Raw genomic sequence first — 22,488 nt, 5'->3', positions numbered from 1 at the left:
ATGCAGGGGAGAAGGCACTGCCCGGGCCGGAGGGCAGGGCTTAGGCAGGAGAGGCAGCCAGGGTGCTGGAAGCCCGGCCCCTCGGGGCCTGCTCGGGAGGTGCTTCCGGGCCTGGGAAGCCTCCTGGAGGGGCCTGACCGGAAGCAGGAACTCTTAGAACCGAGGCTCTCCCTTCCCTGGAGCTCACCTCTCTCTCCTTTCTTCTCTTGGCCCTGAGCTCTCTCTGCCTGCTGTGCTGGCATGTCCCAGGTAAGTCCCACCCCCATGTGGCTGCCCTTGCGATGGGGTCTCATCTGACCTCATGGTAAGGGCCCCCCGGGTCTTCCTGGAGCAGCCCTCCCTCTCAGGCTGAGCTACTGGATGAACTCTGAAACCCTAATTCTTTTCCAGACACCCAATCGCTTCCCAAACTTCCCAACTCACCCTCCCCAAAGGTACCATTGGGTCATACTTGCCCTGACTTCAGACTTTGCCCAGAAATCCAGCTTCCAAGCCTCACCCGGGGCTCCCGTCATCCTCCCCTGCTCCTGGTCCGTTCTCAGGACGCAGTCATCCTGCTTTCCCAGGCTCAGGGTCCATCTGGAGCCCCTCTGTCACAGCAGTGTCCCTGCCCTCCCTGCCATGGGCTCTGTCAGAATGTCTCGTCTCCCAGACCCTGCCCAGGTCTCCTGTTTCCCTGCCTCAACTTCTTTCAGAGCCCCTCAGGGTTGAATCTCAGACTGTATTTTGGCTCACTGAGGCAGACTTCCCTTGGCCATTCATTGGTGGCACCATTCCAGAGCCTCTCCAGTCTCAAACCTCCCTAGCCCCCTCCTGCCTAGATCAAGCAGTCTGACTATCATCTAGATGATGTGTGTGTTAGCTGGGGAGAGGAGATGGGGGCAGAGCGGAGGACCAGTTGGAGGGAGAGCCCTGACCCAGGAGCCACTGAGGCTCAGCCTGGTCTCATCCCCCATGGGATCCCAGTTCTGCCTCCTGGGTCCCGGGAAGAAGATAGGCAGAGGAGAGGGAAAGGGAAATAGTCCTTCTGTTCAGACACATTTCCAAGCCTGACTCCTTCCTGCTTCCCTCCCTCTGTAGGTTGGAGTCTGTCCTGAGGACACAAAGGCCCCTTGTAACTCCTGTAGGACCTCACCTTTTATAAATCCTTGTAGACCAGTCTCCCACTCTGAAAAAAAAAATGGGAAAACTCTCTCCCTCTCTGGGTTCCTTCTCCTGGGTCAAATATAGACACTAATGTTGGAAAAAAATAAAAAAAGCTTTGTTGTAAAATTCACAAATCATGGGGCAGCCTAGTGGCTCAGTGGATAGAGTACTGACTCTGGAGTCAAGAGGACTTGAGTTCAGATCTGGCCTCAGACATTTAATAATTACCTAGCTGTGTGACCGTGGGTAAGTCACTTAACCGCATCGCCTTGCAAAAACTAAAAAAAAAAAAAAAAATTCACAAATCACCCAGAGTATGACAAAAAGCCAACCAACCTAAGTCTAAGATTTTAGATGGGGAAGATAGCTTTTTTTAGTCAGAGGTAAAGAGAAGAGGTATTTTACTGATGGCTCCAGGTTATCTCCTTTTTATCAGAAAGATATAAAATTGAAACCTTTTCTGGGTAAGCAAGAGCTCTGACTGTTGTATATTTGTGATCCACAAAGGGTGGGGGATGCAGGACCAGAGGGGTAGATGAAGAAAACAGGGCTTAGAGGGAAGAACTTGACAAAATGGTGACTTTGGTAATGTTTTGGTTACCCAGGGACTCTGGATTCAGAGGGAATGGCCCCTGGGAGCCTCAACCCCCTCACCTCAGGTGAGTACAGACTGTCTCCAGATTAGACCAAACAGGAATCATCAAATCCATTTGTTTAGACAGGACTTGACCTAGGAAGCTTGACAACGCCTTCCTTGTGGATCATCTCTTTACCAAAAAAAAAAAAAAGGCAAGAATTGGAACCCAGGAATCACCACACTGCCCAGTCCTCTTCTTCTGTGGTTTAAACTGATTCATAGGGCCCTTGGAGTCTTGAGCACTGAGCCCACACACCCAAAACAGTGCCCTCTCTGTGTGTTTTTAAGTTCTCCCTCATTACAAGTAACTTTCAAGGACCACTTCACTCTTGAATCTGTGTCTTTTCACTCTGTCCATCCTCAAATATTTTTTGCCTCTGACTCAAATCTACCTTCCTTTGAAGGAGTACACATTCTTCAGTTCTCTGTCAAAGGTACACACACACACACACAAACACACAAACACACACACAACCCCATCCCTTTTGGCCAAGCCCTCCTTGGAGTAACTGAACATTCTAGCTCATCCTTCGCATTGTTGGACTCAGAATACCAAGTCTGCTCCCTGTCCTAGACATGTCTTTCTGTCTTGGGCCACACAAACCTTCCCAGGTCTCTCTTTTACCATTTCCTTTTTTAAAATATAATATTTTATTTTAAAGTTTTTTGTCTTTCCTGGGTTGTTTTCTAGTTGGCTTAGGAAAACAAGTGGTATTGATTTCCTCAGTGCTCTGCTCCCTCTAAATTGATGCTCTGTCACTTTTTGTGGGGAATATTTGGAGAGCTATAAGCTGCCAGGGGCCAAGAAGCCCCAGGTCAGAAACTAAGATAAGCTAAAAGGAGCAAAACAAATTCCAGGCATACCAAGGGCCAAGATAAAGGAACAAACAAATTACAGGAAAGAAGCCTTCTCTCAGGCCAAGGCATACCAACTCCACCCCTAAGCTAACTTCCTTGCTCCTTCTCTACAGTATATAAGCATGTACTTTTTCTCAATAAACTCAGACCTTATCCACCACCCTTGGGTCTCACTCTCCTTATTCTCACCCATTCCTTTTCAGGCTGGGTCCTCCTCCACACCCCACTTTGCTGTCCCGCGGGTCGGGGCAATAAGCTTTCTGACCTACTCCACCATAACATAGGAAGATCCTCTTCATATCTAATGTCTAGACTCCTTTTTAATGACATTCAGATAGTCCAATAATAGTTAACTTTTCCTTCTCTTTTGTATGTGAGTCATTTTTACCAAGAGATACCTCATATTCTCCTATATTCTGTATTTGTTATTGCTTCATGGCTTCTATTTGGTCTCTTCTCATTTTTAGAGAGTTTGTTGCCTGGTTTGGTTCTTCTCATGCCTCGCTATGGATGCCTGGAGTCTTTCTCTCTCCACTCATTCTTTCCCATGTGTTTTCTCCTCCGTCACTCTCATTCCATTGATAGACGTGTTTCATTCTTGCTATGAGGTTTCTGGTTCTTGTCTCATTTGGGCCCAAGCTGTGTTTTTGCTGAGGCAGGGCTTGTAGATAAGAGTCTCTGTTCTGTGTTTGTCTTTTTTTTTTTTTTTTTTTTTTTTTTAGGTTTTTGCAAGGCAAGTGGGGTTAAGTGGCTTGCCCAAGGCTACACAGCTAGGTAATTATGAAGTGTCTGAGGCCGCATTTGAACCCAGGTACTCCTGACTCCAAGCCCTGTGCTTTATCCACTAGGCCACCTAGCCGCCCCTCTGTGTTTGTCTTGAGGGTTTCTCTCACCCTAAAAGTTCATCAGGATGAGTGGATTTTTGTTTGTTGATTTGTGTGTTGGCTCATTCTTTCAGCCCTGCCTCCGGATTTCAGATATGAAGTTAGAACTGGGCCCTTTACAGTTCTGGAGGGAAAATCTGGGCTGGTCTTGTTGCTATTTTCTTGGATATTGAGTATGGTCTTGTTCCAGGCTCTTGGGGGCAGGATAGAGTGTCTCCTCAGTGTCCACTCAGTGGGAAGATCCAGGGCCAGAATCAGCTCATTGCCCTGCTGCTCTGAGCTCTATCAGAGTCCGGTCCTGAGTTTGAGTCTGTACAAGAGCAGACTGCTGCTGTACTCTGTTCATGTGACAAGTAATGAGCTCTCCTGGCTGGCTCAGAGGCCAGGTTGTAGGATCCCCTTTCAATGGGACTCCTGCTCTGGATAGTTCACTGTAGGTGGTCTGGACATTGCTTTGCCCCCAAGGCCCCCTGCTTCTGCAGGTTTCCGAACTTCCTTGCCTCATTCCCCAGGACCTGCCTCCCCAGGAATCCCCAGCTGCCCACAGCTTCCCTTGACCCTGGTTATGTGACCTGGGCCTGGGGAAAGGGTGACAAAACTACCAGAGGCAACCATTTTGTTGCAGTTCCCAATGATAGGTCTGAGTCTTCTTGTCCTATTGCTCAGGATTTGATTCCAGAACTGGTCCCTGGGCAGTGTCTTCCTCCCTAGGCTTATTCCTAGCATCCACAGACCTCCCTTCTTCCCTCTACCAAATTGGACCAAGGACACAGAGGGTTTGTTTGTTTGTTTTTTTCCTTTGTTATCCTCATCAAGTTTCAGTCTGGTGCCTTGTACAGAACCATTAAGAGTTTACTCTAATGCTTCCTCTGCCACCCCCAGAAACATTATCCTCAGTTTATATAAGTTGACAAAACTGAGACAGAAGTTAAGGGATTTTGAGGCTTGATGTGAACTTCCCCAAGAGCAGTCTTCCTGAGTCCTGGCCCAGTGCTCTTCTCACAGGAGGAAGATGCAAAGCTCCTGGAAGAAATCTTGCCCCCACAACCCTAACAATTTGAGGAGACATGGAAGAATGTAGGGTGGGTGTGTAAAATTTATCCATTTTGTCAGGATCAATTGGGGAAATAAGGACAAATAAAGAAGAGAGGATCTTGGCTTGGGACTGGGTAGGAAAATTGACCAATAAAGCCAGAATTGTTTTGTTCTTCTCTCCCTTGTCTCTGCCAAGGAGAATGACCTTTGTCCTTGAAGGGACAGGAAAGTGGCTAAGAAGTCCATGTACATGATAACTAAGCAGATGGCAAGACACCATCTTTTTGACTTTGGTGTCCAAATCCTTGGCCCACAAATTATATATGTTGGAAAGACTTACCTATGAAACTACTGACCCACTGTCAGTAGTTGAAAGACTGAAGAAACTAGAAAGGTGTCCTAAAATTGGAGATGGACAAGTTTGGAATTTTGAAAATATGTGAAGCAAATCGAATATGAAAGTTTAGACTTAGTGAGTTTATTGTCAATTTATGAGCTGGGTGAACTTGTGAGAAGCCAGCAAGACTGTATCAAAGGGATAGAGCACTGACCTTGGAGTCAGGAAGATGGAAGTTCAAATCCAGCCTCAGACACTTAACATCTATTAGCTATGTGACCTTGGATAAGTCATTTAACCCTGACTGCCTCACATCCAGGGCCATCTCCAGTTGTCCTGATTCCTCTCTAGACACTGGACCCAGAGATGACTTTGGGGGAGAAAGTGAGGCTGATAACTTAGCACAGTGTTGCCCCCCCCCCCACTCAAATCCAATTCATGTGCTTTTCATGGCATTACCTCTCTGATGTCATGGTCTTTTTCATGTGACTTCAGGAATCAGCTAGTGATCAATCATCCATCAATAAAAGGACTGCCTTCTTTTAGTGAGAATCCACAGTATGATTATTATGCAATAACGAAGAGTGACTCCAGAGAACCTAGGGAATAGGAATGATTTAGAAATTGTCAAAGTTAATAAGTTTTTAAAACTTGTATTTCTTTTTTTTTTTAAGGTTTTTTCAAGGCAAATGGGGTGAAGTGGCTTGCCCAAGGCCACACAGCTAGGTCATTATTAAGTGTCTGCCTGACTCCAGGACCAATGCTCTATCCACTGTACCACCTAGCCACCCCCAAAACTTCTATTTTTGATTAAAATCTGCTTTCTCAACCTATAATTAAGCTTTATAAATTGGAATTTGACTTGGTGTGTAAAAATGTTGATTTGCCATGCCAAGGTCTGCTATTCATTTGAATGTTGACTCTGCCTCTGTCAATACCGTATAGTTACCTCTGCAGTGGCATCAGTGGATTCCTGCAGTTTTATCAACAAATCAATCACATCAAAATTTTTAGAAGAAGAGAGAAATCCTATGTTTCTTTAGGAAATTCTTCTGCCTGCCAAAATGTAAATCTTATCAATAGGCATTTGAAGCAAATATTATAACTTATGAGAGGATCATAATATACAACTGAGTCATCTTTATGTAATCTCATTGATTACCGAACTCAATTTTATGATCTTTGTCCATATTTTGGATACCAGCCCTGGAATCATCAAATTTGACACTTACTAGTTGTGTGACTGTGGGCAAGTCACTTAACCACACTGCCCCACAAAAATAAAAAAAAAGGAGAACTAGTGCATAAATCAGATGTTTTTAGAAAAGAAACAAAAATGATGAAAAATGAAACAGCAGTTTTATGTACAGGATGGAAAATTATATCTGATATCAGAATTTCTGATAAAGTGAATTCTATGCTTATGATGTAGATGAAAGAAAATGAAATGAAAGACCATCAGATTCTAAAAGCATTGACCAAACGCATGTGCTTGGAGCAGATTTGAAATATATATGACCCATCCCAAGTATCTGAGTATTCTTCTATATGATCAACCTTTCCTGTATTATAGTACTTCTGAAGGCTTCTGAATTCATTCTCTTGACTCTTGTTTTCCCAAGTTTCTAGAATTCTAGGGGTGTGTTTAGATCATTTTTCTTATGAATTAACTCAAACAAAACCCATTAAATGAATGTTGTTGTTTTGATCAACGGGGAAGGCTCCTTCCTCCATCATAGTTACTCTTTCTCCCTTGTAACTAAATATTATGACTAAGTAATATATCTCATAGGCAAATGAAAACAATCTTAAAACAACAACTTTCTAGAGGGACTGTAAATCCTCATTGTGGGGATAGATAACTCTTGTTCCCTTGGCCAAAAACTGCTTCATACCATTTGGGGCTGTCCAGATTCTGATGAGTATCTTCTTAGCATTCCCTTCCTGTTTTCATTCAGAAAAGCCTGAATTCCAACTTCTCAGGAAACATTCTAGATCAGATCTTTAAATTTGTTCTCTTTTAAGTGATCACATAAAGCATTTTCCCCTCAGAATATGCTGTCAGAGCATATCACACGTAAAAGTTCTTTCACTTTTTTGGACTGAACAGCAAGATTCTATTTTTATTTATTTGTTTAAACATCTCCCAGTTTCTTCTCATTTACTGGTAGCTAATTGCACAAATCTGTTCTGTACCAATACTGGTAGTGAGGAAACTCTCCCTCTTTTGTGCCTCATTTAATATGAATTAGAGAATCATAAACAAAGATGTCTCCTGTTTTATCTCTCATGGAATAGTGTACCATTCATAAGAGACACTCTGTTGGAAAGGAGCCCTTTTTTTAAGTCATTTATCTCTACTATCAAAACTAGCTATGTGAAAACTGATAGGCTTTCAAACATCACTGAGTCTCATTTTTAGTCACCTTTGTATGAAAGATAAGACTTTCCCATCCCATCTCACAAGATTGTATTATCACAGAGTGGCTAGGTGGCTCAGTGGATAGAGCACTGGCCCTGGAGTCAGGAGGACCTGAGTTCAAATCCGGCCTCAGACACTTAATCATAACCTAGCTGTGTGGCCTTGGGCAAGCCACTTAACCCCATTGCCTTGCAAAAACTTAAAAAAAAAGAGAGATTGTTTTATCATATCCAATCTGATCAGCCACATTCAAACAAACTGTATGTATCCAAGATCCTAGCTGAGTGATACCTTTTGGTCCTCTGAGAATGAAGAGCGATCACCAACCAAGTGAAGAGCTCCAGTAATACAGATGGCCAAATATAACAGGTGATGGAAGCAAATATTTTGCCTAGAGCAACACAACTAGACCAGATGAGTATAGTGTTGAGGACATTTCCAACTGTGCCTTCCTCAAGACCTTTATCTCTCTCTTTTTTTAATTTTACTTTTAATTTGTGGAACAAACCAAACATTTCCATAGTATTATAATAAAATTAGAAAAATGTTTGCATTTGGAATGGAAAATCTACTAGGCACAAACTTCCTGTTCCTTTTAAATATTTAATAAAATAAGTATGGAATTTACTTTTTTCTTCCTCTCCAGTCAACCCTGCATTAGACAAATGTGGATTTCTCTCTATTTCTACATACAAACATAGACATACATACAATTATTGTATACATATGTCAGTTCTTTTTTCTGAACCCAGTATCTTCATATGTCTTTCTCATTATTTTGGGTTATAATCGAAAAGTAAATTAATCACTCGAAGTCATTCTTAAAACAATATTGCTGGGGGGTGCAGTAGATAGAGCATCAGCCCTGGAGTCAAGAGTTCCTGAGTTCAAATCTGGCCACAGACACTTAATAATTACCCAGCTGTGTGACCTTGGGCAAGTCACTCAACTCCATTGCCTTGCAAAAAACCTAAAAATAAGCAGTATTGCTGATACTATATCCAATGTTTTCTTGGGTCTGCCCATTTCACTCTTCATTATTTCATGCAAGTCTTTCCCCGTCTTTCTTAAATCCTAGAGCTCATCAATTCTTTTAGCACAGTAGTATTCCATCACATACATATTCCACAACTTATTCAGCCATTCCCCAAGTGATGGGCATCCCTGCAATTTCTGGTCTTCACCACCCCAAAGAGAGTGAATATAAATATTTTGACACATATAGATGATTTTCCTTTTTCCTTAATCATCTTTGGAAATAGAATTAATGATGGGATTGTTGGTATAGGTAATTTAATAACTCTTTGGGCATAAATCCAAATGATTGGATCATTTTAAATTTCATCAGCAATGAACTAGTGTTCCAATTTTTTTTACATCCTTTTCAACATTTGTCACTTCTATTTTTTTATTAATGAATTTATTTCTTTGTTTTTCCAATTCCCTGTAAAGATAATATTCAACATTTTTTGGTTAAGACTTTGAGTTACACATTTTTCTCCCTTTCCTCCCCCTCCCCTTGACAGCGAGTAATTTAATATAGATTCTATGTTAACAACCATGTTAAAAATGTCCATATTAATCAAGTTGTGAAAGAAAAGCAAAAGAAAAAGGGGGGGAATTATGAGAGGGGGAAAAAAAGACAAAACATAAAACAAGTTTTAAAAATTGAAAATAGTTTGCTTTGGCCTGCATTCAGACTCCATAATTCTTTTCTGGATTTAAATGGTATTTTTCATCACAAATCCTTTAGCATTGTCTGCTCATTCTGTTGAAAAGAACAAATCTGCCTTCATAGCTGATCACATCACTCAGCATCAGTTCATGCAAGTTGTTCCAGGTTTTTCTGAAGTCTGGCCACTTGTGATTTATTATAGAACAACAGTACTCCATCACATTCACATACTACAGTTTATTCAGCCATTCCCCAATTTATGGGCATACCTTCAATTTCCAACCCTTTGCCAATACAAAAAAGTGCTGCTATAAATATTTTTGGACATGTGCATTATTTGCTCTTTCTTACAATCTCTTTGGGATATAGTCCTAGTAGTGGTTTTGCTGGGTCAAAGGATGTGCACAGTTCCATTCTATTCTTTTAGCAAATCTGATAGGGGTAAAATGATAACTTAAGGTTGCTTGAATAAGCATTTTGCTAATCAATACTTATTCAGAGTGTTTTTATATGACATAAAATGTTTGAGTTTTACTCTCCTTTAATAATTTATCAATCATAGTTTCTCAATTTCACTTATTATTTAATACAGGGATTGGGCATATGTCTGAAACATGCCAATATACTCAATGTAGATTAAAACATTAGAAAACAAAAAATGATAATTTATCAATCAAAAAATGGATTTCACAAAATTCTTTATATAAGTTTTGACGTAAGGTCTTTACCTGATAAACTGTCTATAGAGTTCCCCCATTCCCCAATTTTACTTTCCTATTGATCTTAATTATATTTGCAGTCCCAGCTCCTTTGCTTTTTAATATAATGTTATACACACACACACACACACACACACACACACACACACACACACAAAATGTTTGATATATAATGTCTTTTGTGTAGAAGTTGCTAGGTTCTTATGAAGTCCTTACGAAGTTTTCTCACAGTATTTGTCCTTTTTCCTTTCTCTTTTCCCAAATGGTTCACCTTCTTTTCCTAATTTTCTTTAATTGCTTTTTGTTTCTCCGTTTTCCTGATTCCTTCTGATTTGATTTTTAAATTCCTTCCTAATTTCTTCCAAGATTTCTCTTCAGCCTACAACCCATATTATTATCAAGTTGTAATCTTGAATTGTGGGTATTGTTACCCTAGGCTTCAAGTCCTTTTGTTTTCTGAATTCTGTCTCAGAGTTCAACCTCTAGGACTCCTCTCCTCCTTCCTTAAGCCTCAGACACAGTGTCCCAAAAATGTTCTTGCTTCCCGTAATGGCACTGGCTCTTCCTCTCCCACAGCCAGGGTCACATCTGATTAACAGAGCTAGCCATGACTTCCAAAAGCTGCACAGAGACCCTCAGTATTCCCTCTCTCAGCATGTTTTGCTTTAGATGAAAGTTTGTGAGGGGCAAAGTGAGTAAAGGGAAATTTCTTGAGGCATTCACTCCTGTTGGATGATTCAGTGGGGTGTACAAACTTCCTTCAGGTCAAATCTCAGCCCCTGGAGTCTTCTCTGAATCCTCTCAAGTTGTCCTCCTAGGACCTTTCCCCTTATTTTTACTACTTTACTTTCATTTCATGGTGATTTTCAGTCAGTTTGGAGAGAAACTCTGGAGAGCCTGAACATTTCTGACATCATCTTCCCAGAATTCATTTTTTTTTATCAATTCTGAGCAAGAAGAAGTTTCACATCAGCCTCTCTCTTTCTCCACAAAGTTCCTCTCTGATTCCACAGGAAGATACATTTCATGGAGTCATATAGGCATTTTTCAGTTTTAATCCTATTGGTCACATAAAATGCTTTTCTGGAAATTCCATCAGACTCTTAATGACTAGGTTCTAGAACCCTCGCTCTCATACGTAGTATGATCCCTAGCTGTGCTTTAGCTTTTTCTTATACTTAAGGAGGGTTGGACTCTTTAATTCTGAAGAGTCTTTCAGCTCCCATCTGATGACTTTTGATGGTCTAGGGGTTGGTGACATTCAAGGATGTGGCTGTGGACTTCACCCAGGAGGAGTGGAGCCTCTTGGACCCTTGTCAGAAGCAGTTGTACAAGGAGGTCATGCTGGAGATTGCCTGGAACCTACTCTCTTTGGGTAAGGACACCGCCCCTGGTATCACTGAGCCTCCAATGAATGGAAATGTCTTCATTCCTAATGAAGGGTTTGGAGCACTGATCAATTTAGAGAGAGAGAAAAGTGGAGATCTCCTGGTCCAAGAGATAGCATCTTCCTAGAGGTTGGTTTTCCTGTGAAATATCTTTACACTGTGTGACAGGAAATCAAGGGTCTCCTTTGTTACTCCTGAAGCAGTCTCTTACCAACTGTAGGAAGCTTCAGATCAAAAATCAAATCACTGAGGAAGTATCTCAAATGAGGAACCAATCCCAGAGGTTAATCTCAACCTGGCCATGAATTTTTCCTGTCAAATCTCTGAAAACTTCTCAGCAATTTTTTCTTGCAACCCCTTCCTCTTTGAGGACGTATTTGAAATATTCTTCTCTTCAACAGGCATCAGTTTATAGCTTACAGCTCCCAGTTATCCCCAGTTATAGCAATTTTGTCCTTAATCTTCTGTCGTCTTGTCCCAAAATTCAATCACAGATGGTGAGAAAGGAAGGGAACAAGCATTTGTTTCACCTCCTGCTTACCAGATGCTATGATGAGGGCTTTCTTTACGATGTTATGTCACTTCATCCTGATAATAACCTTCCAAGTTAAATCATAGTATTATCCCCATTTGACAATTAAGGAAACTGAGGCAAATGAAGGCTAAGTGATTTGTATAGTGGCACACAGGTAGTAACTGTCTGGGGTTGGATTAGACTCTGGCATTCCTCACTCTAGCCCAGGGCTCACTCCACTGCCCTATCAGCTGCCTCTGATTTCTAAATAATGGAAAGTGTCCAATGAGTCCATCCTTCTATGAAGAAGTCGCACCAAGACCAAATTTCCTGATTCCATTCTGCTTCCATGATCTTCTCTCCTACCTCTCCCCAAAAATAAATGCTCTGAGGTCGATCCCATCCTGGGGTCCATTGTCGCAAGCTTCTGGATTGGCCAAGAAAGACAATTTGGAACAATGTGGGTTTATTGAGTTTGGCAGCAGGAGAACCTCCCCTAAGTGACAAGAGTTTCCCCACATGAACAGTACCAAAGATTTCTACATGGCTCAGGGTGTGAGGAACAGGGGAGAGGAATAGGACAAAAGTAGATTCATCAAGGTCCCTGTTCCTGGGACTTGAGGCTGGTCTTAGACCATAACCCTTTTTCACCCAGTTTTAGAATTAGGTGTTTCTGCCAGAATGGAACTTGACAGGAGGTGGGGGGGCATGGAGAAGAGGGAGAAGGATTGGTCATTTTTCAGAACCACACATCCGATTTTGGGTTCCTTGAATGATAAACACTAATGGGTGAGTCTAAGCTCCTCTTTTGCATCAGCATAATGGAGTGATCCTCCAAATGCAGCAACTCTGTGTGTACAGTCTTTCCAAAAGGGAACTAAATTCCAACTTTCTTTCCATCTTCATCCCCAACTGATTTCCCTGCCTAGGGCTTCCATCTCCTGGACGAGAAGCGATCTCTTATTTTGAGCAAAGTGAACCTCTCCGGATGTTAGAGAAGGAAGACCTGAAGAGCTGTTGTCCAGGTAAGTGAGGTGAAAGCAGGTCTATGAGAGTTGTGATGACCAGGCTTTTTGTGTTCTAGATTCTTTTATTTCTTTCTTTCTCTTTTTTTTTTTAAGGTTTGTTTTGCAAGGCAGTGAGGGCTAAGTAGCTTGCCCAAGGCCACACAGCTAGGTAATTATTAAGTGTCTGAGGCCGGATTGGAACTCAGGTCCTCCTGACTCCAGGGCCAGTGCTCTATCCACTGTGCCACCTAGCTGCCCCCTAGATTCTTTTTCAGATATGTCTTGGCAGTGGCTTTCTGTGTCACTCACTGAAACACTGAACCTCAGTTTCTCCATCTGTAAAATGAGGGCTGAAACTCCGTGGCTTTTCACCTCCCTTTCAGGAATCGATCTATGTTTTGGAATTTGCGGAAGGCAGAGGATTCTTCTGAAAGTGCAAAAGTGTTTAGACTATCCTCTATGAACTCTTTTCTAGACTTTTAAGTCAACAAACATCTAAGTGTAAATCACTAAGCACATAAATAGCTATAAGGAACTTTCCCTGATCCCATTAACCTCACAGTTTGGTGGGGCAAAGAACAGGCCAACAATCATGTAGAAACCCACTATGGACAGAATAAATTGAAGCTACTCAAGAGAAGGAAGGTCCTTAATTTAAGGAGGACTGAGAAAGGCTATTGTGAAGGGTGGTCTCTAGCTGGGGCTTCAGGGATGCCAGGGAAAGCTTCCTAGGCCACAGGAATGGTAGGGAAACCCATGGAGTCCAGAGGTGGAATATCCTGTTCTTGGAAGAGAAAGGAGACTCATACTACTGGATTCTGGCATTATATGGAGGGAAAGAGGGTGAAAGAAGGCTGAAAGAGTAGAGGAAGGGCTGGAGATAAAGTGCCTGAGATAGGTTTTTATATTTGATCCTTTTGTTGGGGAGTCACTGAAGGTTGTAGAGTAGTTGGTGACATGGTCAGGTGAGAACTTTAGAAAGAAGTGGGGGGGGGGGCTGCTAGGTGGCACAGTGGATAGAGCACTGGCCCTGGAGTCGGGAGTTCAAATCTGACCTCAGACACGTAATAATTGCCTAGCTGTGTGACCTTGGGTAAGTCACTTAACCCCATCGCCTTAAATAAATAAAATACAAAAATATATGCAAAAAACCCAAAGGTCCTATGACTTGCCTAGAGTCACAGGAAAAGTAAATTTCTGAGTTGGGATTGGAATTCAGGTCTTCATAATTCAAGGTCCAGCCTTCTATCACTGTCTGATTTTAAAGAGAATATAATGAAGATATTCATATATGTTTAAGGTGGAAAATGTTTGGATAATTGGACTAACTTCTGCTCGGGGATGGAAATTCATTTTTATAAATGAATGTTTAAAAGAGTTATTTTTCCATTGGTTCATGACAAATATTGTAATTGACGTGTATTATGGGTCCATTGTAAATACTGTTTTGGTTTGTTTTTTTTAATAATATTTTTATTCAGAACAACCTTTGAAAGAAAAGAACTTTTACAGACATAATTTAGTTTTCTTCCACTGATAAACTGGCTACCCTTTCAATGAAACTCTTCTGAATGATTAATTCATATTACCAACAAATTTCTTTGAAAAGTCACAAGATATGGGTAGCTAGGTGGTGTAGCGGATAAAGCACCGGCCCTGGAGTCAGGAGTACCTGGGTTCAAATCCGGTCTCAGACACTTAATAATTACCTTAGCTGTGTGGCCTTGGGCAAGCCACTTAACCCCGTTTGCCTTGCAAAAAAACTTAAAAAAAGGTCACAAGATAGAAGAGGAATAACATAAACATATGATAAGTCCAAATTAGAAAACTTTCTTAGCATTTCACTAAGTAGTACTTTTAAGTTCTGTTTTTGTAGAAACGTTGTGGTAGGCCATGATGACCTCTACTGTGCCTGCCTAGGACCATGATTTTCAAATAGCCTGTCATCATGGTGGAAGAATGAAAAGCCAAGTTAAATCTCGTTCTTGTGATTAAGGTTTGATGAGATGCAATTGCTAGGAAAGCTAGGAATGAGAGAACTTTTGTGTTACAGTGATAGATAGACACTGGGGGTCTTTCCATAGCTGTGATCATTTGTGTGGGAATGTTCAACCTTCCTGGAATTTGGAAATAATTGAACATTAAGTTGAGAATATAAAAGAATATGAAACATTCAGAAACAATCAGAGTTTGATGTAATTACTGCATGTGAGAAAGTTGATTTATTGAGAGGGGACCCCCTCCACTTTCCCATCTGTGTCAGTCAAGATATTAGGGCCCAGAACTGTATAGCTCAAATTGTAAGATCACTTTCACAATCATAGGAAGCTAGATAGAGGCCTCTACTCTTGTTTTTCCTTATCCCAATTTATTTCCTTATCCCAATTTATTTTTGTTCCTCTGGATCATTCTCTCTTGTCCAATATAAGAAAGTGACCATCTTATGACCACCTTATGACAAGTATGTATATACTGCACCATCTCCTGCCTTTCCTAAGAAGTAGCCCATCCATTTTATGACATGTATATATTAGCCTACACATCATATATCAACCAATGAAATTATTCTTTGTATGTGATATCAACTCCTATAAAAATATGAATTGGAAGAAAAGTGTATCTCAAATAGTGAGGAAGCTCTAAAGTCCTCTTCATTAAAGCAAACCCGTGGACCATTTAATAAAATGCCATTGACTCAGAGCCCTGCTTATAGGCAGGGCAATTTTATTTGCCACAGGTGATCCCTAAAAACAGGGTGTTTCTGATCATGATAGTATGGAATCACTGCAGAGACTCAGAGGTTAAATACTGTTATCACCAAATTAGATAATTCTTACTACTTCAGTTGCCTTTGACAGATTTTTAGCTCAAATTCCTTTGACTATTGTCTAAATCCTTCACTAGATGTGTGAACTTCTAAAAAGGAAGGGCTACAAGAGGACTAATAAGGAAGAACCCTAACAACATTCTTACAAAATATGATTAATTCAAATTCCTATATGAGACATGTATTTTCAACCACAGGAAATGTCATGCATTTTATTTTAATTGTTTTTAAGAAGAATTTAAATTCATTTTTTGAGCAGGGCAATTTAAAAATAATTTTTTTAAAAGGAAGGAAGTTATGACTATGCAATAAAAGTAATGGGTCAAGACAAAATTTCTTATGTCTCACATAAATAAAAAACAAACAAACCATAGTTTGTATTCTGCATGTGACTTCAGATACTGCAACAGAAGAAAGATTGAAAGTGATCACCAGGGAAATTATATTATACTTACAGGTAGGAGAGATCATGGAATAATTTCAGTACTTAGTCTAGATTCACCAAATTGTATCTATTAAGAAAGGACTGAAAGTGAAGAGAATGAAAGGAAAATGGAAAGATTGAAAGTGAAGATATTTTATCCATTACTGTGAACAGAGCAAAGCCATTCATAGAGCTTGAGTCAAGTTACTTAACCAATCTGGTGTGAATTGTGAATATCATGAGAGTGATGACCCTTCCTGGGTCACAAGTTCATTGTAAGTATACAGTGTGCTTGTCTTTATATCTCTTTGCAAATTATATCATCCTTGGGATGATATTTTAAAATTTTAAGATGACTGGTTCTACCCATGTAAGATTGAAATTATTTTCTTTACATGGAAAATAAAAAATCATTTTAGGTTCTACCTATGGAGGGAAGAGAATATAAATAGAAATGTGCATGTATAATGTCTGTGTATATTTGTTTTACTGTTTGTTTTTTTCAGAAGAAATCAGACTTAAAGTGAAGGAGATTGCTGGAACGCTAAGTCTTTCTGAGGAAGAAGCTTGTAAACAAAGAGTCATAAATGACAGTCCCCATGACTTCATTGGGAGAGAATTCTGTGCTACACATAAGAGAATCCAAAATAGAAAGAAACCTTATGAATGTAATCAATGTGCCAAGTCTTTTACACAGAAGTACAGTTATATAGTACATCAGAGAATCCACACTGGAGAGAAACCATATGAATGTAATCAATGTGGAAAAGCATTTCCAAAGAAGTCCTATCTTATTACACATCAGAGAATCCACACTGGAGAGAAACCTTATGAATGCAATCAATGTGGAAAGACTTTTACTCGTAGGTATCGTTTTATTGCACATCAGAGTATCCACAATGGAAAGAAACCTTATGAATGTAATCAATGTGGAAAGTCTTTTACTTGGTGGGAAAGTCTTACTGTACATCAAAAAATCCACATAGGAGAGAAATCTTTTGATTGTAACCAGTGTAGAAAGATTTTTCCAAGTAAAACTGATCTTGTTATACATCAGAGAATCCACTCTGAAGAAAAACCTTATAAATGTAATGACTGTGAAAAGTCTTTTTCATTGAAGAACACTCTCATTAAACATCAGAGAACCCATACTGGAGAAAAGCCTTATGAATGTAATCAATGTGGAAAGACTTTTACTCGGAGGTATTTTCTTACAGCTCATCAAAGCATCCATACTGGAAAGAAACCTTATGAATGTAATCAATGTGGAAAGTCTTTTACTCGGAGGGACAGTCTTAATGTACATCAGAGAATCCACACTGGAGAGAAACCTTAAGAATGCAATTAATATGGAAAGGGTTTTACTCAATTACCATCTTACCGCACATCAAGAAATCCACAATGGAGGGGAGTTGATCAAGGTAATCCATGTGTACTGACAGACTTTTCCACAGAAATTCATCCTTCTAAAACATCAGAATGCACGCTGAAGAGAAACCTTATGAATTTAATCAATGTGGAGAGACTTGTACTTGGAAGGTACATATTACTCCATGGAGCCTCCACACTAGAGAGAAATCTTATGAATGTAATCAATGTGGAAAAACTTTCGAATGTAGGAAAGTAATGATGTGCATCAGAGAATCCATGCTGGTGCAAAAAACATACGAATGCAATTGATGCAGATCTTTTAGAGAGAGGAGAGGTCTTCTTGCACACCAAATCATCCTCTGGATACTAGAGAGTAACCACACAGAATCTTTAGAAATATGATCCATTTTATACAGAAGCCTTCTTATTATTATACATCAGAAAATCCACACTGGAGAAAAATCTTAAGAATCTAATCAAGGTGGAAAACATTCAGGCAGAAGTCAGACCTTATTTCTCATCAGGAAATTCATATTAGAAAGAAATCATATCATTGAGTTTCATAAACTGTAGAACTGAGGGAAAGGACTTAACCAGATGTTCTCAAAAACCAAATAGCTTCAGAATAAGGAATAATTTTCAATTAACATGGGAGAAAATATTTGGCAAAGAGAAGAAATAATTTTTTGCTCAAGGGTATAAACATTTGGTCAGTTTTAGGGGAATTTTGCATCTCCTGCAGGTCACCAGTTTTCACATATTCAGCCTACATCCAGGCCACTGCATGTGACAATCAAAAACCTTCTTAAGGTGAGATAGTTTCTGTCTCCTATTTACTATAGCCCACTAATCATGTGATGAAATGAATTCTGATGAACTTGTGACAGAGCATAACCCTTATGTTAAAAAAAAAAGCAGCCTCTACTAAACCAAGAAGCCTTGTTATTTCTCTTTTAAAAGTTTCCCATGGTTGTTCCTTCTCTTTCAGGCTGGAAGGGGAATCTAATGGAACTACATTCCATATAAGTGTCATCTGTGCTATCTGGCACATGCTCTCAGGGACAGTCAAAGGAGCATTCTTGATAAATCCAAACTGACCTTTTCCTTTGGCTTCAAAAGCCAAAGGAAAAACTGTGTAAAGAGAATGAAAACTTTTCTGTGAAACTTTGACAAGATTTAACAATATATAGTCTCTTTTTCTAACTCTGGCAGACAAAAGACATACACGTGGATGGAAATCTTTTCCCTAGTCTGCAGAAATTTATGATACTGTAAACTATTTAAAGATTGAATTTATCCTCTTAATAAAGGTTGGTAGCAAGATGTCAAAGACTTTTCACATCCTTTGGCTATTTTCATAGCACAGTTTGGGACCCTACATCTAGTCAGTGCTTCTCAAGTGCATGGGCCAAGGGCAGGTCTGTTCACTGCCATCCTGATCGGAGATCAGCTAGTCCCTGATCCAAATTTGGATCTCTTGGACAATGTATGGTTGAGTTTCTGCTCTGGGATTTATATAGCCTAGAATCAGAAACCTTGATAAGCAGCATCTAAGTGGTCTTTGCTAATACAGCACATATTGGTAGGATATGAATTTTATGTGAATTATGCTCCTTAGCTCTTTGGGAAAGATTGTCCCTCCTGCTGTCCAGGTTCCTCTTAGTAATTTTATTTCCTACTAATATTTGGTTGGTTGGTTCTGATGTGTGGCCTTGGGCAAGCTACTTAACCCCATTTGCCCTGCAAAAACCTATAAATAAATAAATAAAGTTTTAAATTAATGTAATTGAAATTATCCATTTTATACCTAACTTTGCTTTTTGCCTCTTATTTATTTACAAATGATTCATCTATCCGTAAGTCTGATAAGAAATATGTTGCACATTCATCTAATTTTCTTGTAATGTCTTTCTTTATAACTAGGTCATGTATCCATTTTGACCTTCTCTTGGTAAATTGTGTAAGTTATTGGTCTATGGTAGTTTCTGCTGAACTACTTTACAGTTTTCCCAACAATTTTTATTAAATAATGAACTCTGATCTTAAAATCTTAACTCATTAAACTTGTCTAATATAAGTAGGTCTATTTGCTGCTGTAAATTATGTCTATTCTAGTCCATTGCTCTACCTTTCTATTTCTTAGCCACTAGCAGATAAAATCTGGAACTACCAAACCTCCTTCCTTTACATTTTTTCCAAGCCCATTGGATTTTGATGGCCTCACAAGGACCCTTCCAGCAAGCTTATGATCTGATGATCAGATGGCTTGGACTTGGAGGAGGAGGAAGGGGCAGAAACAGCTGGAGAGTTTAATGGCAGGACTTAGCATTTTATCATTGAAAAACTCTTCTGCAGCTGAATTTTCATGATTTCTTAAAGTTTCCAACATTGGAATCACACTCAGAAATTAAAGAACAGCTAGAAAAGGCACAAGGGCTGTGTGACTTTGAGCAAGTCACTTTATCCTCCTGGGGCTGTTTCCTTAGTGCTAAATCAAAGAGATTAGATGTAATGACTTTAGGACAGTTTTTCAGCTGCTGTACTCAGAAAAAAAGTGCAGAAAGAAGAGGCTTTGAAGGGACCGCAAAGTAATGAAGAGAGATAGAAGTTTGGAAAGAACAATTATGAAAAGAAAAAAAATAAAAGCAGCTCCAAGACTATAGTAAATTAGCTATTTAGGAAAAATACATTTGGAAACTCCAGACTTACTGTTGGATTGTAATGGTCTTTAAATGTCCAGGGAAACTTCATTCAAAATGAACTAATATGCATTCACACTGACTTCTCCAAAATCCAGGCACATGTGTACAAGTCCAAGATGTTAAATTAAATGTTTGTTAGTAAGCCCTGTGTGAGCAGGGTGATCACAGTAATCTATGTGTTTCCAGTTAGTGATCATTATTTCTCAGGAAAACTGATAAAAATGCGGGGCCTTGGGGCGGCTAGGTGGCGCAGTGGATAAAGCACCGGCCCTGGAGTCAGGAGTACCTGGGTTCAAATCCGTACTCAGACACTTAATAATTACCTAGCTGTGTGGCCTTGGGCAAGCCACTTACCCCCATTTGCCTTGCAAAAACCTAAAAAACAAATGCAGGGCCTGTACTACTGGGCCTGTAGATTGGACAGTTGGGAACATAATCTCATGACAGAAGGTACTGTGCTGCTAGTCTTGAGACTTGTGTTTCCACATGTATCTGGTACTTTTTTTAGCATGAATTCCAGAAACATTTTTCCTCTCCTGCCTTCTCAATTTGTCTCTGTTTTACTGTTCTTACAGATACCCACATTTGAATTCAAGTACTAGAGCATCTACATTGTCCAGTATGGTTTTCTAAAGTTCACAGCCTGACGTGCCCCCACCCCCCACCGCCCAGCCATCACTGATGAAACAGGATAGCAAGGGTTCTAAATCCCAGTCTCAACCAGAAAATCACTCAGAATGCTAGATAAGAGAAATACCAGGAAAAGAACAGTTCATGACTAGCTGCCAAAGGCAAGTTGTTCATGTCAGGATAGAGAGGTTATATATGTAGTTGAGAAACAAAAGCAGAATGAAACATGTTAATCAAATAATTGAAGTTGAATTTTATACCACTAGTCACACTGAAGAATTGCCTCCAAAACTCAGAAAACTATGAGCAGCAGAACTCTGCAATTTGTTCTTCTTACAAAGAACTAATCTATCTTTCACTGACATTAGATGTTAAAAAACCTCTAAAACTGATTTCTTTTTTGTTCCCAAATCCAATCCCTTACCAAACCCTACAGGTCTTTGGGATTTACTCTTTGACTTTCACATCTTCTGTAATTTACACCTGACTTTTGCACCTGTTCTATTTCAGTCACTTCCAATCATTCTCCCATCTTTCCTCCCTTCCCTACTGTTATCTGGTTAAAACAAATGGGAATAGTTGTCTAGGATCCCTCCTGGAACAGAAGCTCTACAGTTGATTTTCAAGGGCCTGATGAGAGGGAAAAGAATGCAAAATCTTTTTTCTTTTTTTTCCTAGGTTTTTGCAAGGCAATGGGGTTAAGTGGCTTGCCCAAGGCCACACAGCTAGGTAATCATTAAGTGTCTGAGGTCAGATTTGAACTCAGGTACTCCTGGGCCAGTGCTCTATCTGCTGCCCCATCTAGCTGCCCCAAGAATGCAAAATCAATAAGCATATTGATTCTTTAATTTGCTTTCCTTGAATCCTAAGTTCTGGTGATTCTCCTGCCCACATTCAGTCCAATTTATCCCCATTCTCCTGGCTCCTCAATTCCCATTCTCCAACAATGACTTTCTCATTCTCTATCCAGATCAATCTAAAACCCAAATTGGGCTAGATCAAATCACTGCAGAAACACTGGGGGTTCCTGCTTAATGAAGAGGCATTTAACACTAGGGTTGCAGGTAGCATGAGCAAGAAAGGCCCAGAACAAGCACAGGTTCCTTCTCTAATGTCCCAAGATTCCTACAAATGAACCCCCTCCAAAATGTCCCAAGTCTGAACACCAGTGGGATCACATGATAAACAGGAGTGAAAGGAGTCTGTGGGTTGCCAGGGGTCTCCTTGCTATTCTTTGAAGAAAACAATCCCTCTCCCAACTCTGTGCATTTGAACTGGAGGAAAATAGATATTCAATGAAATGGAGGACTTTAAACTATATGAAAAGTCCAGAGCTGAATAGAAAATTTGACTTTCAAATGCAAGACTCTAGCAAAGCTTAAATGTTGTTCAGGGAAATTTTAAGGAACACAATAAAGTAAAATTATTTCATTGCACATGAAAAGATGATACTTATAATTCCTAACAATATTTTGATTTTTAGGAGAGTGCTGTGGACTATCTATAAAAAAGGCACAGAGGTGAGTTGAATATGATGGGATGATAGCTAAACAAATGAAATTAAGAGTTGAGAAAGAGAAATGTAGTGGGAGAAAGGAAAAAGAAGAGGTTGATGGGGTAAATTTTCACACATAAAAGAGGCAACAAAGAGCTTTTTACCATAGGGAAGATGGGGGAGGTGGCAAGGAATCCTGGAATCTTACTCTCATTGAAAATGATTGATAAAGGGAGTAAAATACCCACACAGTTGGATATAGAAATCTATCCATAGAGGAGCATAGCAGGGGAAGGGGATAAAAAACAATTGATGTGGGGCTGATAGAAGGTGTTTGATTAAGGGATTTATTTTGGTTTTGATTCACTCCTACAAAATGACACGTTCACACCAACAAAATTAAAAGAGTATATTTAA

At 39.9% G+C, this 22,488-nt stretch overlaps 1 protein-coding gene across 1 annotated transcript in view; it reads left to right on the top strand.

The window, feature by feature from the left end:
* LOC141499668 (uncharacterized) overlaps positions 1-22,041 on the top strand; it is a 56,614-nt gene extending 34,573 nt beyond the window's left edge. Inside the window, exon 6 of the mRNA XM_074202319.1 lies at positions 16,559-22,041. Within this exon, the coding sequence (XP_074058420.1) occupies positions 16,559-17,209 (651 nt within the window). The 3' untranslated portion in view covers positions 17,210-22,041. The remainder of the gene's footprint in view (positions 1-16,558) is intronic.
* The last annotated feature ends 447 nt before the right edge of the window (positions 22,042-22,488 follow it).

Source organism: Macrotis lagotis, chromosome X (assembly GCF_037893015.1).
Source record: "Macrotis lagotis isolate mMagLag1 chromosome X, bilby.v1.9.chrom.fasta, whole genome shotgun sequence".
In the NCBI taxonomy this organism is placed as follows: Eukaryota; Metazoa; Chordata; class Mammalia; order Peramelemorphia; family Peramelidae; genus Macrotis; species Macrotis lagotis.
Note: the sequence above shows the minus strand (reverse complement) of the source record. Positions and strands in the feature narration are given on the sequence as shown.